The sequence below is a fragment of the Eubalaena glacialis genome, chromosome 17 (assembly GCF_028564815.1).
Source record: "Eubalaena glacialis isolate mEubGla1 chromosome 17, mEubGla1.1.hap2.+ XY, whole genome shotgun sequence".
In the NCBI taxonomy this organism is placed as follows: Eukaryota; Metazoa; Chordata; class Mammalia; order Artiodactyla; family Balaenidae; genus Eubalaena; species Eubalaena glacialis.
The window spans coordinates 16,861,374-16,879,280 of NC_083732.1; the positions used below are offsets into that span (position 1 = coordinate 16,861,374).

Consider the following 17,907-nt stretch of genomic DNA (forward strand, 5'->3'; position numbering starts at 1 on the left):
ATAAACCATAATGGAAAAGAATATAAAAAAGTGTGCATATATGCATATAACTGAGTCACTTTGCTGTACAGCAGAAATTAACAGAACATTGTAAATCAACTATACTTCAATAAAAAAATAAATTTTAAAAAATCCTTCAGTTTCTTGAGTTACCTTACTGCTTTCAGCTAAGTTCTAGGCCCTCTTCCCATCTTAAGCCTGTTTCCGCACCTTCCTAAGAAAAGGGGAAACCTGAGAGCCAAAGAAAGTGAGCCTGGAGGAGCCCACCTGGGGCCCAACACACAGGGACCTCTGAAAAGACTGCTTGCCCTTCGTGGTTGAGTAGGCAGGGGCCAAAATGCCCGGAAACGGCTTCTCCAATGCCACACACTGTTTGCCCTTGAGAAACATCACTCCCTAGTTTTCTACTTCTGAGGCAGCCAAGTATCTTTCAAGAATAAAACTGCTTCACTCTTCACGTATCAAAACACCTCCAAATGATATGGAATGAGATGGCCCAATAAACACCATTTTGTTAGGACAGGTACAAAAAATTGAATCATTATATTCTTTACCTGTTTTTTTTACTTGTCTCAAATCTTAATTTCTTAAGTTTTAAATGAGAACTGGCAGAATATAAAAACCTCAAAAGAAATATTATCTGCAGCATTTATTGGCAGAGATTGTTAAATCTGTTAGTGATTCGCCAACACTGCAACGTGCATGAATGTAAGGAGCAAAGTTACATACAAGGGGCAGAAAATAGTAAGTTATTCGTGCATTTATTTTTCACTTATTTTATATGCACTCCAAAACTATTCTTCATATAATAAGAACATCGAATATCACAGGCTCATAACATAAGTTTAAAAGGCCGAACAAACAACTTAAACGTGTTAAGGGTGCTTTTCCTGTTTAGGGTGAAAGCTACACCATACAGAATGATCTCGAAATGCTTTATGTGAATTACCTCACAAGATGATTTAGGAGAGCCATAAAATACACTCTGTAATTGCATACAGTATGACTGCAGGAGCACCTTGATAGCACTTGACCCTTTGTTATTAAAATACTAATCCATTAGCAGTTACTGCTTATGACATAACCACCAGAAGGTCTTGTAAAACACACATTTACAGGAACCACAATGTCATTACTAAAGATCACACTTCGGGTTTGTAATAATTCTATGGTGAACAAAGCTGAGCTACATAGGGAGGGTGGGAGGGAGGGAGATGCAAGAGGGAAGAGATATGGGAACATATGTATATGTATAACTGATTCACTTTGTTATAAAGCAGAAACTAACACACCATTGTAAAGTAATTATACTCCAATAGAGATGTTAAAAAAAAAAAAAAAAAAAAAGCTGAGCTACAAAACCACAGGTCTAAAAGCATCATAACTGATGAGAGACCTTTAAAGGCGAAGTCACATAGTGCCACCCCAAATATTGCTATGGAAATTTTCCAAGGAAACAACTCTAACTTACTGAAATAGGCTTTTTTAAAATTAAAATCCGTTGACTTTTTTAAGTTTGAAACAAAGGCTATTTATAAGATGAACTCTTATTGGGAATATTTGTTTATGAGCCAAAGGAAACTTTTTTTCTTCCCGATACGAACTTGAGGAACGTTTCTGAACTCTTTCTCTTATGCTCACAAGATAAACAAACAAAATAAAACCTCAGGTTCTCCTTAATTTAAAGCCCACTCGAGAGTTTATCAAACTGTGAAACTCCCACACCAACCACACATTTTATTTTATTTTGCTTTTTTATCACACATTTTAAAGATACACGCGCACACACACACGTATACATCAAAACAAATACATACAAAACAATCCAAACTTAGGCATTGATTTCAAGTTTCACGAGACAAATATATGTTCTCCCTGAGGCAAAGGAAAATGTAAGTCTAAAAATTATGTTAAGCATATTGGTATAATTAAGTAATACTAAAGGTTGGTTTTTTCCTCTAGACCTCTACTTTTGATAACTGATACCTTTTAAGGAGATATAAATTAGGTTAGGCTGATGAAATAGTGTACTACTTAATTCATAACTTTAAAAATCATTAAAAATTGGTACAGAGCTTTTGAGGAATTTCCAGACACTCAAGTTACAACAAAAATAGTAATTACGATTTTAAGAGTAATAACTCTTGCCTTAGGACTGACATTCTGTTTACTTACAGACTGTCCATTTATCCCCTGGGGGTCTTCCATTGAAGATTTCTTCTTCCGAATTATATATGGGCTATTAGCTACACACTTCTTCAAAGGGTTCCAACACCCCAGCACCTGTGATGAACAGAGCATCAAGCCGCCGTATTAATTGTGTGGCATGAAATTAAGAGCTGATCTTTACGTCTGTAGCTTTCTATTTACTAGCATGTATACACAAGTCAAGAATGCTTACCTTCACTGATTGAATCTTTAAAATAAATATTACGGGCTCACTGTTTATCACAATTTACATGAGCCAAATATGGCCAAATTATAGCTCAGTGTGTCTGCTGTCAGCAGCTGCAGCCCAAGGAAAAAAAAGAATGAAGAGGGCAGATAGAGAGCTTTCTACACGCGTTATTTTTGAGCCAACAGTCCAAGAGCCCCCTTTTTTTTTTTCTTTTTGAATTCGGTTTCTCCATGCTATCTATCAACGTCAGCTGTACCACAATGCCAAGAGGAAATACTAACAAAGAAATATGATTGTAGTCTGAGCAAGGATAAAAGAGAAAAATCTAGAGTTGAGTGTTTTACCCTCAGGGCAAGGATATTATTATACCATTTCTTAGCAAGTTTACTTTAGGTCACAATTTCACAGTTGATCAATTCTGAACCTTCAGAGACTCAACACCTTCGAGAAGAGTGGGGTTTGGGCATGCTTCAAGACATGGACGATAAATGTAGTATTTTGAAATATAGTCTATGTTTAGCTATCTGCAAATAATAATAACAATATAGCCATCTAGCTGCCCATTCTCATTTCCTAACTCTCAGAATTAATTTTCATACTCATGTTCAAATGAGGAACCAAAAGAAACTCCCAGTTTTTCTTGCTTGGTCTTAGCAACTAAGAAATTAATCTACACACCTCGCATCAACTTCAACACAGATAGTTAAATAGACATGTAAATTTAACCAAAAAAAAATAGACACGATCTTAATATCACCCAAGGTAAAATTACAGAACAGAGAACATGTAGTAGTGTAAACTTTAGTATCACTTCTCGTAAAGGTACTTAAACTTCTGCATGTCAGCATGCAGGAAAAGCACCGCAGTGGAAGTCTAAAGGTCTGAATTCAGGTTCTGACTCCGCCACTAACTAGTTGAATGACCTCAGGCAAATAATTTTGGCTCCCTGAGCCTAAGTTTTATTATCTGTGAAATGGGAGATTTCAACTGGATGATATCATATATTTTAGATTTATAATTTTATGAAAGTATGCATTTACACACTAATTGTCAGGTAAAATATTCCAAGCATGGCTCATTTGGGATGTAATTTTGAAATGCCAGAGTAATTCTCATTTACGATTTTTTGCTCACAATTATCAATGCTGGAAGACATATGCCTTACCCGCCATTAACACAAAAGTGATGCTTCTTGGACAACATAAAACTCATAACTAACTCCTAAAATTTGGAGAATCCCTATTAAAGCAGAGTGTTTCTGTAGTTTTAACAAAAAACAATGTCATAATTTCAGGTTACAAGTAAATAAAAGTCATATGGATGTATTTAAGTTCTGCTAACCCAAGGAAACACAATATACCACTCTATTTTGAATTGCACAAAATTTCAGAACCAAATCTTAAAATCCACCGGCATTGCTTTTAGAGGATTTCTTGCATAATTAGGGAAGAGATATTACAGAAACTAGATTTTTTTCATTGCTTCCGTTACTCTCTGGAGGCACGTTAACTTCTCCAGGCGATAAAGTAGCATTTTAAAATAATGATCATAATTCTGCCTTACATTGGGAAAACACTTTACAGTTTACAAAGTGCCTTCACATAAATCACCCACAGTGCACCTATATGTGCTGAGACAAAGTCCGGTCTCATTCCTCACAGAAGGGGGCAGGCCCAAGACAAAGCCCCCTCTGATTTCCCCTAAATTCCCATCCTCTCCATACCTGTCCTGAGAACATGTTTCAATCAAAGTCTGTATATTTGATATTCCAGGATTATTTCCCATGTGTTTCTTTTCCATATTTCCATATTGAACTTACTGAACAGTTTAAGGTATTAAGAATGGTCAAGTTACATGAGCATGAAAGGTATTTCATTTGTAATTTTATTTCTTCTGAAGATGAAACTATTCTGTACTAAATACTATGTTTGTTATTGTTTCCTGGCCTAAAAAGAAAAGACTGAGATTATTGAGAAGCCAAAACAGTCAGCATTCATCTAGTTCAGGTAGATGTCTCCACTAAGAAAGACTACCACTCAAAAATCACAAAATCACAGAGACCCATGGACTTTATTTACAAATCCTACCGCTTGCTAAATCAGCATAGTTGTTTCCAGATTTCTACATGTCAATCCAAACCATGAAATATATGCCATGACTGGGTCTACTGATATTTAGGAGCCTGGCTCTGGTAAACCCTTAATTCCCTTGTTGGACTTGATCTTTCGTGGTTTATAAATAAGCCTGCCCCCATTATAGCTCTTATCTAATTATTTCTCTACCTGTCCCCCCACTAGATTGTAGCTCCATGAGGGCTAGGACCATGCCTTACTCTCTTGTTCTGGTCACATATGGCATTCATTAAATATTTTGAATGAGTGAATGAATGAATATTATTGATACATGATAATTTTTGAATACATGTAAACTCTGAGCTAGAATTAGATGGGCAGTTAAATGGTGGTGCTATCATTCAGTCAACTTAAAAATGATTCATAGAATTTTAGGTCATCAATATTTGTTCAAATACCCTAAGAAACAGGCTCAAGCAAAAACAGGTTAATTGGTTCATATCTATCTAACTACCTGCCTACCTACATATTACGCACATAGGGAGTAGCTATTCATAAAACTATATAGACCTATAGAGTACTTAGAGGTGAACTTCAAAGGGACTTTGTTTAAACCAAGAAGTGGTTCCTAGAAAAAAAGGAGTAGAAGAATGTCCAAGGAGGCAGATGTAGGTATAGGATGGTGTTGGTGTGGGGAGGTGCACATTGATGGAAGGATCGGTGACATGAAATTTGTTTCAGGAGATTTGTGGGGTAGTACAGGCAGGAGGTGTCTTGATATCAAAAGTATCCCCACATGTCTGGATGCCATAAGCCTGGTGGCGGTTACCCGTCCATACACCCATCCCCAGTACTCACCATGCCAAAGCAGGGAATTGGGTTAATTACCCACTTGTACATTTACCTCCAAAGACCAAGCCCTTTATTTACTCACTCCTGAGTCAACTCTTCGGTACCCTCCAGAAGTAGGGGGTGCGTTGGAGTTGTACACAATGGAAGGCCACCTTTTTATTAGCCACTCAAGTGAAAGTTCCCTAATAAAGAGAAAAGGGACTGAGACATATCCTGGGGCTCTGCTGCCCAAATTCAACACTCCAGAGTCAGTTATCCACTCTGAGCATAGAGAAAAAGCTTGGAAGCCTCTTCTTGGAATGGGTTTCACTAACCACTTAAGGAGGAAGAAAAGATCAACTGAGCAAAACAGTGAGAAAAAGCTGTACAGCTGGGCACATATTTCATATTTGCTAGTTGCATGAGGCCACCTAAAGAAGATGCTCTTCCAGGACAGACAGTGGTAAGCAACCCCTTCCAAGGCCACCAAAGCCCACAGGTGACAGGGAAGGGGCACCTAGAGCTCTTGACTTGCATTCACAGCCCCAGGCCATAGGCCCACCTTGGCATCTGGTGCTAGCAGAAGCGGGCAGGTGGCAAGAGGGACAGTGGAAGGCATCCCGGACAAGGAGGAAACAGGAAGTACTGGCCCTGTTTGAAATGATCTTTCCAACACCTGAGGGAACTATGCCTTCTTCAGTCCCAATCCCATGGACTGTTGATGAAACACCATGGAAAAGTGAACTTTACTACATAGACTCTTCTGACACGAGATTAACAGAAGCCTTAGGAACTTCACTTTGCACTCTTGGGGGAGTGTGCGGGGAAGGGGCTGAAATTAGTGTAGACATACTAGCGAATACACAATGGTAAATAAACGTTAGATTTATACACTGATAAAACAGACTCTACAGAAAACACCAAATCAACATGACAATCTGACAAATCTTGCAATCACACAAAATCCCCTTTGGGGGCTCAGAGGCATTATGAAATTGCACCCCTGGTGATGGCATTACAATGATACCTATAGAGTTCAGTGATGCATATTTGGAAATGATATTTTATGCCCCACTGCAACTAACAAGCTTATTGTTAAAATACAAAATAGTTCTAAATACAAAAACTTTAACATATATGAGACAAAACATCTATTCTGTGCATTCCTGCTATAATTTAAACTCTCCCCAGGATGACAATTTTTCTCCCCAATTCTACAAACAGCACTTGCTACTTAAAAAAAGTACTCAAGAGCTTTGAACCTCAAGCTTTCTGGATTCTGGAAATCCATTTTCACCACCCCACATAGACACTTCCTATTCTTTTCCACCCATTGGCTAAAATCAGGCAGTTGATAAAATAAGCAACTGCACCTCATCTTAACTGTAAACATTTCTTACTTTTACTTTAGTTCTAGCTCATCGCAAACATCCCATCTATTGTCAGATCAAAAGATTGGGAGAAGAGAAGTTGGGATAAGTATGCAAGTGACAGAGGCATGAAGTAGGCAGAAAAAGGCTCTAGGCAGGTACATGGAACAGACTTCCTAGATTGAAGAAAAACAAGGTGGGGCTGGAGGTGAGGATTGATATGATTGGGAAGAAAATAATCTTTTTAAAAACTTTATACATCACGTATATTTTAATTTTTCCTGCTGGGTTTGAAACACGGGTTATAGTTTAGATGACACATAAATCATCTCTAATGAACCAGAGACCCATCAGACACTGTTAATAACTTGCGGCTCCTTGGATGAAAGAGTATTTTCATTACAACACACCATCACTTTCATCTTTGCCTTCTCACCAAGTGTTGAGTTTTCTAACATTCCTGAGAGGCAGAAGGAAACTAGTGGTTGAACATGGCTTTGTAGAAAAGAAAAGGGCTATTCTGAAGTATGTCCCCAGAAGACTACAACTGCAGATTGAATAAACATATCAAATCAAGGGGTCTTTAAGAAAATTTACAAACAGAAGCCTGCAGTGAAATGAACCATTGGATAAATGACCTCCAGAGACTTCTTCAACTCACTATTCCATGGCTTCAGAAGCCATAAGCAGCTGTGTCTGAAGGTGACTTCTTCTTTGCTTTCCTCACCTTCCTAAGAAATACGGTTATATCGAGGAAAACAGAGATTGAGCATGCCCAGGTGAGTCAGATTCAGAAACTAGATTCTCTTTCCAATTGTTGTAAGGACCACATCCCAACCACGGAAGCTGTTAACGAAAAACAAGTTCAGCTCTTTATGCTGGTGAAAGTCTTCTACAGCTGGAGATGTAGTTTCTATAGAAATAAATGTCGACACCAATTTGCTTTTATAGCTTTTCCACTGATTTACTGGTACCGCCGTTTTAAAGTTTTAAGTATGAAGCCCATCTATTCTTTATAGAACTTCTGAATAAATATGATCAGATTTCTGTTTCCACCATATGCAATTTCCTTCTGTCTTCAGAGGAAGAATGTAAGGCAACCCAATGAGCTGACATTAATTAGGAAAATGATGACATGTGTTTATTCAGTAACTAAAGTTGAATTCGAACGATGTTTTCAAGAGCATTAGACCTACACATTATTTCAATGTAGTACTTTCTACATTAACAATATAAAGAAAACTCTAAAGAAACACACCTGTAATTCCATCAACCCAACTTGTCTGTATGTGTACATAGTTTTACATAGATATAATCAGAGCAAATCTTCATGCTTGTGTTTTTCTGGTTTCTCTTAACATCATTTCATAAGTATCTTACAGTCTGTATCCTTATCATTTTTAATGCCCATGTAATATTCCATCAGGGAGATATTCCTATAAAGTGGGATATTTGGGGGTTTTTTTCCCACTCTTTCAGTATAGCATATAACACTTCAATATCTTTACTCAACAAGTTTTTTCATTCTTTTAAATTATTTCTTTAAGGATAAATTCCAAACAATCTAATCAGAGGATCAAGAGGTATGATAGCTAAAACTAGTAATTCTTTTAAAGTGAAGTCAAATTCACTTATGCAGATTTTTCTCTCATACAACACTCACCCTAGTGGAAGGATGAAACATAGATTTTGTATTTTAAAATAGTCAAATTAAGTTGCTACAAAGGAACTTGACAACATTCATGAACCTCCCTATATCAGAGGTTACAAAATTTTTGTGTTCATGGCAAACTTTTGAATACTAAAGACCATGGCAGGACATTTGAAAGCCTTAACTAAATCACTGGCGTAGGCTATCACTGTGCTGATAAATGTAAGCATGGTTATCACACACTCGTCACCTGCTCTTTCTTTTACTCAACATTGCTCTTTGAATGGAATCTGCTCTCATAGACTCAAGACAAAAAGTCAAAACGGGGAACTATACTCAGTATTTTCCAATAACCTATACGGGAAAAGAATCTGAAAAAAAATAGATATACATGTACATATAACTGAATCATTTTGCTGTACACCTGAAACTAACACATTATATCAACTACGCTTCAATTTTTAAAAATCTGAAAAAAAAAAAAAGAAAAAGTCTTTAAACAAAACAAAACGGTGAAAATGCATTCTAGTGAACATGGGATCTTTTACCACTATGCTAATCATTTTCCCTTCTTACCTTCAGCAAGGTAAATCACCATGTCACATGACTTAGTCGGTTGAGTCTGACAGCCATTGTCAGAAAATAATTTCTACTGAAGCACAGAAAAAGTCAGTGTTGCCCACGGATGATGATTGATGGCACGCCCATGATGGATTTGAGGAACATGAGTGTACTATAATAGCACAATGCCTGAGAACTACAGGCCTATATATCTTATATGTAATAAGGAAATTCAGGCATCTAAGAGAAAAATCTAAAACATAATCACACATGATAAATTCACCTAAAATTTCACCAGGCTGGCATATTAATTCTGCTGTAGCTACTGAATTTGGGGCATTGCTAGTCTACAATGTATCACAGAAACTGTTTCTCAGTTTCCCACGACTATAGTTGTACTTTTAAAATAACTTATGCTCTTGAACAACTGGTAGCAAACTAAACTGGTTCCATTCAGTGGTCGTTCGCTACCGTCCAAACAACTATAACTAAATGATGAATTTTCTTACTTTATTCAAAAGAAAAGGGGATCTGAAATAGCTACTCCTTTGCTTTTACATAGAAAGCTCTACCATCGAATGCCTCTGAAGATGCTAATAAAACATCACAAAACTCATCCACAGGGATGGAAAGCAGGATATTGCTTGGAGCCAGGGACGGAGATGGGCGTGGGGAGGGATTGGACTGTGGGGGGCATGAGGGAACTTTTGGAGGCGTTAGAAGTGTTCTATATCTTGAAGGTCGTGGTTGCATGGGTGTACATAATTGTCAAAATTCACTGAACTCTACATTTCAAAAGTTGATTTTTTTTAATTTAATTTTATTTTTTTATACAGCAGGTTCTTACTAGTTATCTATTTTATACATATTAGTGTATATATGTCAATCCCAATTTTAATGTGCCACAGTTCATATTTCCTAACAATTATCAACACCTTTTTCCCCCAGTACCATTAATGAAGCAACAAACGGTTTTGATAGTGACTGCCTTCTTCATTGGAGATGATAAGTTCTTGCCCCTCCAAGTCAAACATGATATCAGTGCTGATGTTCACCCACCAACACTCCTCTCTGATGCACGTGACATTTATTCCTGCTTGACTGCTTAACCCACAATAAGTTCAGCTGTCAAGAACAAAAAAGCAGTTTTATTCATAAAAATAAGGTGAAAACATATTTCTCAGATTCTGACATTTCTTTTTCTTTCACTGCTAAAATTCAAAGGCAATTTGAACCATGGGTAGAGGCAGAGACTTCAATATTCAGCTCATTAGGGAACGTATTTACTACAGGGGGCCCACGTTCCTCATTAGACCTTAGAATGCATGCAGATTACATGTGTAGTTTAGGAGGAACTGGAGAATAAATGCCTCCCTGCTCCTTTACCTTTGACAATCACAAGCAAAGTTTAGCAAAGCAATTTCCTCATTTCCTGGATGCTGACTCTTATTTTTAGTTGCGTCTCGACCAGAGTAAGGATTGCTCGATGCAGAATAAGACTGCAGGGCTGCAGTCTCAGAGGCCAAAACACCGAAAATAAAGACGGTAATGGAAAAAGCATTAAGCTGTCAGAAAAGAGGCACTGACTCAGGATTTCTTTGGATTTCACTCTTTTCTTAAAATCAAAGGACAACTTACATTACAGCGAATCTTGAAAAGTTTAAGAAAGCTTTCTCCCCTTAATTCATTAAGAAAACAGCTACTGGGTGATACAATGTGATAGCAATACACATGGTATGGGATGTTGTGATGGAGCCACAGAAGGAAGTTGTAGAATCCAAATTCCATCTAGGGCAGGAATCACCCGAAACCTCCTTGACTGATAGCCAACCTGCTTCTGCATGAACGCTTCTGGGGACAGAAATTCACCAACTTGGCAAGCCATTTAGTCTACAGCTGGAAGGTTTAACCTTTACGAGGTTTTCCCTTCTACTGAGCCGAAACAGACAGATGAAAACCCTCTCTTCTAGGGTCCATTTTTCTTCTGCACAAGCACAAATGTATTTTAATATGCCCCTGATACAAAACAATCCCTGAAACATCTGAAGATTTCGATGATATTTCCTAAAATTACAGTCAGATCTCCTCTCTAGGCTCAAAATTTAATTACTCATCCTTTTAGAAACAAGTTACTTAACTTTCTGATCCCCTTCCACAGGACATGTCTGTGATCAGTGGCCTCTGGATCCAAACACCACTGGCACTTACTGAGCTTAGGGATACACAAACGCTTCTGCAAACGACCTGAGACATCCAGTCGGCTTTGTATAATATGCCAACCTCAAAACCATTCCTTTAGTTTCCTTCTTTCAAGTCACTGACAGAAATGATAAAGGAGAGAAAGCCCCAGACAGCTAGTCCCAACGCGTCCAAGGGTAGAGGAAAAGGCTACGGAAAACTTGGGGAAGCTGGGTAGGGATTTAAGTCCGTAACTTGAGCACTCATCAGCTCTGCAATCTTGGAAAAATTAATGAACCTCTCTGAGCTCGTTTCTTCATCTGCACAATGACATCAATACCATCTTATGGGATGGAGAAGATTGATAATGCGTCCTACACATACTACATGCTCAATGAATGTGTGAGTGGATGATAACAATCACTTTGTAAAGGATGAAAGGTCATAAAACTATAATGCAATATGCTAAATCGTCTCTAGTTTTTACGTTCAAAAATTATCATGGAATAGGATAACTGGACACTTTTCAGAGCTGCATTTCAGGTTACTAAGATAACAATTAGTAAAACAATATTGCTCTTGTTATGTTCCCTCTCTTTAATTACCTTTTGTGAACATTTTGACTTTTCTATAGGCTAAACAATCCCACTAATCATTTTTTTATACTTCCTGTTTTGTAACATCTTCATTAACACTTTCCTCTGCCTTCTCCCCAAGGCTTTCTTCACATGTTCCAAATTGTGAAACTTGTGAGCTTTTGCTCTCTTCCAAATAGGGAACAAGTCTGATTTAGTCTGTTTGGTCTGACATGGAAGCCCTTTCCAATCTGTCCCCAGCTACCGTCCCTACACATCTGTCCTGCATCCCAGGTCTCTCCTGCTCACCTGCAGCTACACCAGACCACTTCCAGATGCCCTTGGTGCCAACAGCTCTCTGCCTGGAGGACGCACCTTCCACCCAGATTGCTACACAGCCTTCAAGGCCCATCCAGTCCTGCTTCCGGGAAGCCGGGTCCATCTGTGTTTCCCCATTTGAGCACTAGTCATATTAGGTCACAACTGTCTACCAGACCACTCCTTCAGGGCAGAAACCATTTTAATCCATGTAACAAGATGTTTGGTACATGGCACGTTTCCCAGTGCTGGCTGAATGAGCAGCTCTGACTAGAGACAGAGGATTCTTAGGGTACTAGGGTCTCTGAACAGGATGGAAGAATGCCTTCCTTGGCCTCCACGGAGATCCTGCTCCCGCATTAGCCCTGCACTTCCCACTCCTAGCTGAGATCCTCTGTGCAGACACTCGCCACTGATTCTTTTGAATATACAATCAACTCACATTTCTTGACAGGTTTGAGTCGTTCTCCTACCCAAATTTTTTCAAGAAGCGTTGAGTTTTATGAGATGACTTACCTAGCTAGCGTTAGTCAGTCTGGCTTCCGGAACAAAAAAACTTGGGTGGGTCTTAACATGAAGGAAACAATGAAAGTTGTTTATACCATTTGCATTATTCTCACCACAGTTAAAGCAGAGATCCTGTTTATTTTTCCTTGCTTTCCTAATTATTCATGGAATAATAATAATGCCTCGCCGTCGTTGACCTCCTCCAATTCATCGGCTACTTCTTTTAACTGGTCTCTGTTAATTGGACCAAACAACCCACTTTGGGCCAAAAGAAGGGACTCCGGGGGCCAGAAAGCACTAAATATAAATATTCGTTTGTTCAGCCTACTCCCCGAATATTTCCTATCACTGGAGCTTCAAACGCAAGCACACGTCCAAGACGGCAATCACAACAGCAAGTAAGGCCAAGATGACCCCCCCATTCCGTCCCCCGACGTCCCCATCAGTCATCACCTCCCCCAAGGAAAACCCACCGGCCCTAGACACATCCCTCCACGTGCAGCGCCCTGATGCCGCGGGGCCGGGGGCGACGCCGGCGTCCCCTCACTGCTCTCCCGACGCGCGTCCCCATTTTGCGCGCGCGCCGCCGCGTCCTTCCAGGTGGCTCCGCGTACCTGGCGGCGGTGCCCACGCCGAGGAGGCGGCCGAGGAGACGGCGGACGGGCCGCGGAGCGGGCGCTGCGCGCGCGCGATCGTCGGCGGGGGGGGGGGGGTCGGGGCGCCGCGCCGGCTGCGCCCCCTCCGCCGCCCCCGCCCCTCCTGGCCCGGCTGGGGCCGCGGGCGTCACGGTCCCGGGCTCTCGGCCGCGGCCTCGGCGCCCAAGGGTCAGATTTCGTTTCACAACAAAGTCTCCCGGTCACCGCAACCCCACTGGAGGCCAGAGCCGGCCGGGCGGCCCGGGGCAGGGGCGGGAGCGCGGCCGCCGGGGGCGAAGGTGGGAAGGGAGCGCGCGAGGGGAGGGTGACCAGCGACAGGGGGCCGGCGGCTGGACTTACTCGGGTCACAGCTTCGGCGACGCGGGGCCGAGGAACCGGTTCTTCCAAAACCAAACCGAAAATGGGTAACGGAGAGGCCGGGGCAGCGCTAAGAGGGGTTCTGTGTCGGTGTTTAGGGCCCAAACGGCTCTGGCTTCCAGAAATTCGAGCCAGTCGAAGCTTTTTTCTTTCTTTCCTTCGGAAATGCGCCTGTGCCTCACGGGTCGCGGGGCGCCCTTGGCGCGGCTCTGAGTGCGCAGCGACGCGGTGGCCGGCGCTGGCGAGGGGAGCCCTCTTCCCGGCACCCCCGGTCTTCCCAGTACCCCCTTCCCCGCCCTTCCCCGCCCCCCTCCCCGGGCCCCGACTCCCCTCGGCGCCCGAGCTGGAGCCTGGGCCTGGTGCCCACGCCCCGAGGGGTGGCTCCGACGCCTGGGCCCTCGCAGTGTTTCCACTGAGGCACGGGGTGGTAGCGTTTGCTCTGTTAACACGAGGGAGATGGGTGTGCAGGAGGTGGCCCCGAAGGAAAGGTGGGTGGAGTGACACAGTGTTGTTTTTTTTTTTTCCTGGTGGTGTGGGGAGGATATAAAGCAATAAGCCGTCAGACTGAAACTTATCAAAACATCCGGAATCAAATAATTTTGCAAGTGGTCTTAAAATTATGTACTGTTCTTAGAGCTAGGGAAACCGAGGCAAAGAGCGGTAAGTGGATTCCCCAGAATCGTGCATGGGGGCCTGGACGAAACGTCCACGTCTAGCCCAGTATCCTCGCTACTAAATGTTTTGTCTTTCTTGGTATCAAGGAACCCTTTGGGAGGGTAGGGGAAAGTTTCTGTCACCCCAAAGTTCTTTTGCATCTGTGACTTAAGAGGGGCCAGAGAGACTCTTGATTCAACGCGTAAGGTATTTCAGCATTGGATGAAGCATCCATTACAGGCCGGTAATCTGAGCTACTCCTTCTTTGGGAACTTCCTCTTACTTGATTAGGATCCAATCACAAGCAGCGAAAGATCTGCAAATACTTTGATGATTTGCTCTTATAAGGACTCATCGCCTCCAGTGAGCCTTCAAATGTTTGCACTTCTCTCTCCCTCTCATATGAAATCCCTTTCCCACCCCCACTCAATTATTCACATCAAATGAGATAATGTAAGCAAAAGGCCCTCGGAAAGTATAAAGCAGGGCATGAATACGGGTATTATGGTACAGGCTCTTTTAGATCAGCTAGATTCACACGCTTTGCTGTTGTTTCTATCAGTCATCGAGTATCTGTTGACTTGTAGTAGGTACTATGAAGCTCTAGTCAGAACAATGAGACCTAATCCTTCACCTTCAAAGACCACAGATTATAGATTGGAAGATAAAACCAACACACAGGAGATAATTGGAAATCTACACAAAGACTGATTTTTGATCTTAACTGTTGGATGTTTATATGTAGGCAGACCCGGAAACTTTTCAAAACACGCTGTGTGTGTTGGGTGAAGAGGACTTCCGGTAGAAGTCAAAGCATTGCTAAATTATGTTAGCCCAATAAGACCCCAATACCTTGTCCAAATAGAAACATTATCCAAACCAGCCAGTTGTTGAGGATGGCTTTGCCTTTTTGAATTCATTGCTTATCATTTCTACCCATTCACAAATATAAGGAATTTCTATAACATAAAAAAGCAAATCTAGAATCTCTTAAAGCATATGTGATCAAAAGTATTATTTCAGGAGGGAGCAAACAATAACCCAAAACTACCAAATATGTGTCTGCTAAGAACTCACCAAAGACAATGAAAGTTTCTCTTGTCAAAAACGACAGGCTTGTTATTTATTTGAAAATCATATTTTGAAAAATCAATGTAATTCAGAAGTAACATATAGTCTAAAATGTTTATGTTTTAATACAAGGAGTCTTTTGATCCTTAGCTCTGGTATTTTCTTAAAATACATATATAGAACAACTTTCAACCCAAATGTCCTATCATTTTAATTTTTTAACTTCTCGAAACCTAGATTCACATGGCCTTTGGATAAAAACAGATCTAAATTTTGTACCAGTTTCTGAATTTGAAAGTGTGGAGAATTATTTCATTATTGCTCTTTCAGAAATGCCATGTGTTTAAAATATTGGCAATCCTAGATTCAGAAGACAGAGTCATGTTTAGACTTTTCTTTTAAGGAAAATTGTTATTTGGGCAAAGTACATTTATTTTAGCACAGTATACAAATTCTTCCTATTCTCCAAAACGGGAGTAGCAGAAGCCAATTTATCGAGTATAATGTATTCCAGACACTTGCTGGAATAAACAATGTTCTTGAGCCCCTCAGATGCACAGCCAGTAGGGAGCTGTTGACTACTTGAGGTTTTTACACATCTCTCAGCCAAAATCAGAAATCCAAATCCCAAATCAGTCACAGGCACATGGTGTGGATTTACAGTCCTGCCTGGGCATAGGGTCACAATCTGCAAATGAATTATACCACCCAAGATAGGTTTATTTTTGACATAAAATATACTTATTTTTTTCATTTGACATGAATGCAATTATGAATAAACTTTTCAACAAAAACTTAAATGTCCTTTGCAACGCCAAGCCAAAACCCAATAAAACATATATTCACAATTCTCCATTTGAGAATATATATGAGTCCATATTCATCTACTGGTGTGTATATAGAGAGATATTTATCTGTTGAATTGCCATGTGAGTAACTAGTAAATGCCATAAGGACTCAATTATGTATCTGTTAGTTTATATTGGACTTAGAACATTCAGCTGTTTACATGTCATAAAATGCTAATCCTAACTGCTAGCCTAACCTACACTGTGCACAATAAAGAAATGACAAAGTTTTTTGCACAAAAAGGCACAAAAATTCCTTAAGTGTAGAGTTATCCTGTGGCTTATGGCATAAATATAGAACACATGTGACAGAAATGTACATTGATATCAAAGTTTCACATACAGATCCACAAAAGGCAGAGGGCAAAAATCAACAGGAGTTTTGTAGTTCTTTGAGTATTTGTATTCTGCCTATACTGACAGGTATGTTATGACTAGTCCTGATTCAAAAGACTTTTCTTTCTTTCTCTTTCTCTCCCTTTCTCTCTCTCTCTCTCTCTCTCTCTCACACACACACACACACAAACACCACGTTTTTTAAAATTCCTTTGTTATTTAGTTTGGCAATGTAATTTCATATAGAGAAACTTGTCAAATGCATCTAATGGGAGTTTTCATAAGGAGGATGAAGATCCAGCCCACAAGTTTAAATCAAGATTTACCCCTAAGCATCAGGGAGAGAAGACTGGACCATATGGGAACAGCCAAGAGCGAAGCCAACTCTCCAGGTGTGAGTTAGAAATGCTCTTATGTACAGGAACCAGTTAAAGAAACTTTTAAAAGACCAGTCACTTTCCCCATACTGGCCTCTCTTCTTTCACTCAGTTAAATCACTTAGTACTGTTAGGAACCATGTTAATTCCTTCAGTGTAGCGCGCACCTGGCTGAAGAGCATCAACAAGGCCCTAGAATAATAATATCAAGAAAACTTACACACAAGACTCACGGCATGGTCCCTATACTCCAGGACCTTTATATTATAAAAAGTACCTGCGCTTTTTAGTTTGCTGGACTAAATGCCTATTGCTCCCCTAAAAAAACGTGTGAGATAAACCAGGGAGAAGTCTATTCACTACACAGGAACTTATTACATGAACCAGAAATTTTTGACTTTTCCATCCAATTTCTTGTTACGTTAGGATTGGTTTTCTAAACCATTTATTGTTGACTCATATCAGGAAATACATTTCCCCCTATCAAGACTTCTAAAAGGACATCATCAAATGCTTTAATCACACCAGGGATTTTGGAGGTATGCGGTGAGAGGACCTGGGGTGAAGGGAACAAGTTTAAGTTTACTTTCATCCTTATGCACTTCTAGCTTAGGACACCAACTGAGGGGTGCAAGACTAGGATTCTTGGCCAGATTTCTACTAAAGCAAAGACTTGGGATAATTTTCAGGTGATGTTTTACCCATATCCTTTGTCTCATAAATAATTACTATGGTAAACTTAATTGTATATTTCACTAATTAAAAAAGAAAAAACCCACACCCGTTCTGTTGATCTTTTCTTTTTAGGTGAATCTTCCAAAGTGATTGAGATGTAATCCGTCTGCATATTTAACTAACTTGCCTGTTTTTTCTTCTCTTCTTATCATTTTTCTCTCTTGGCATATATATGCTTTTCATTGTCAACTACTGTTATAGAAGGAGCTTTCCTGAGCTTCCAGTTTTCTTTTATCCAGATCATTCTACTTATTAACATATCTGTTTGTGAGCTGCCTTTACCTTTATAAAGAGAGGATATCTAACAAGTGTTTTGGGGGAATATGATTCCTCAATGTGGAAATCACTTGTTTCTCCCTCCACCCCAAAGCAGTGGCTTGATTGTTCCTTTTACGTTCCTATAATATCACAT

The 17,907-nt window shown here is 40.2% G+C and overlaps 1 protein-coding gene across 2 annotated transcripts in view; it reads right to left on the bottom strand.

Moving 5' to 3' along the window:
- The window catches only part of EYA1 (EYA transcriptional coactivator and phosphatase 1), a 322,481-nt gene extending 309,358 nt beyond the window's left edge, over positions 1 to 13,123 (bottom strand). The window contains exons 1-2 of one of the 2 annotated variants that reach the window (XM_061172210.1): positions 13,076 to 13,123; positions 2,176 to 2,283 (exon numbers count right to left, since the gene is read on the bottom strand). Coding sequence is in view for 1 of the 2 variants with exons in the window: in XM_061172211.1 (XP_061028194.1) it covers positions 2,176 to 2,208 (33 nt within the window). In the remaining variant the exon portion in view is untranslated. Of the gene's footprint in view, positions 1 to 2,175; positions 2,284 to 13,075 lie in introns of those variants that run through there. The other variant, XM_061172211.1, reaches the window with a different exon arrangement.
- Between the last annotated feature and the right edge of the window lie 4,784 nt (positions 13,124 to 17,907).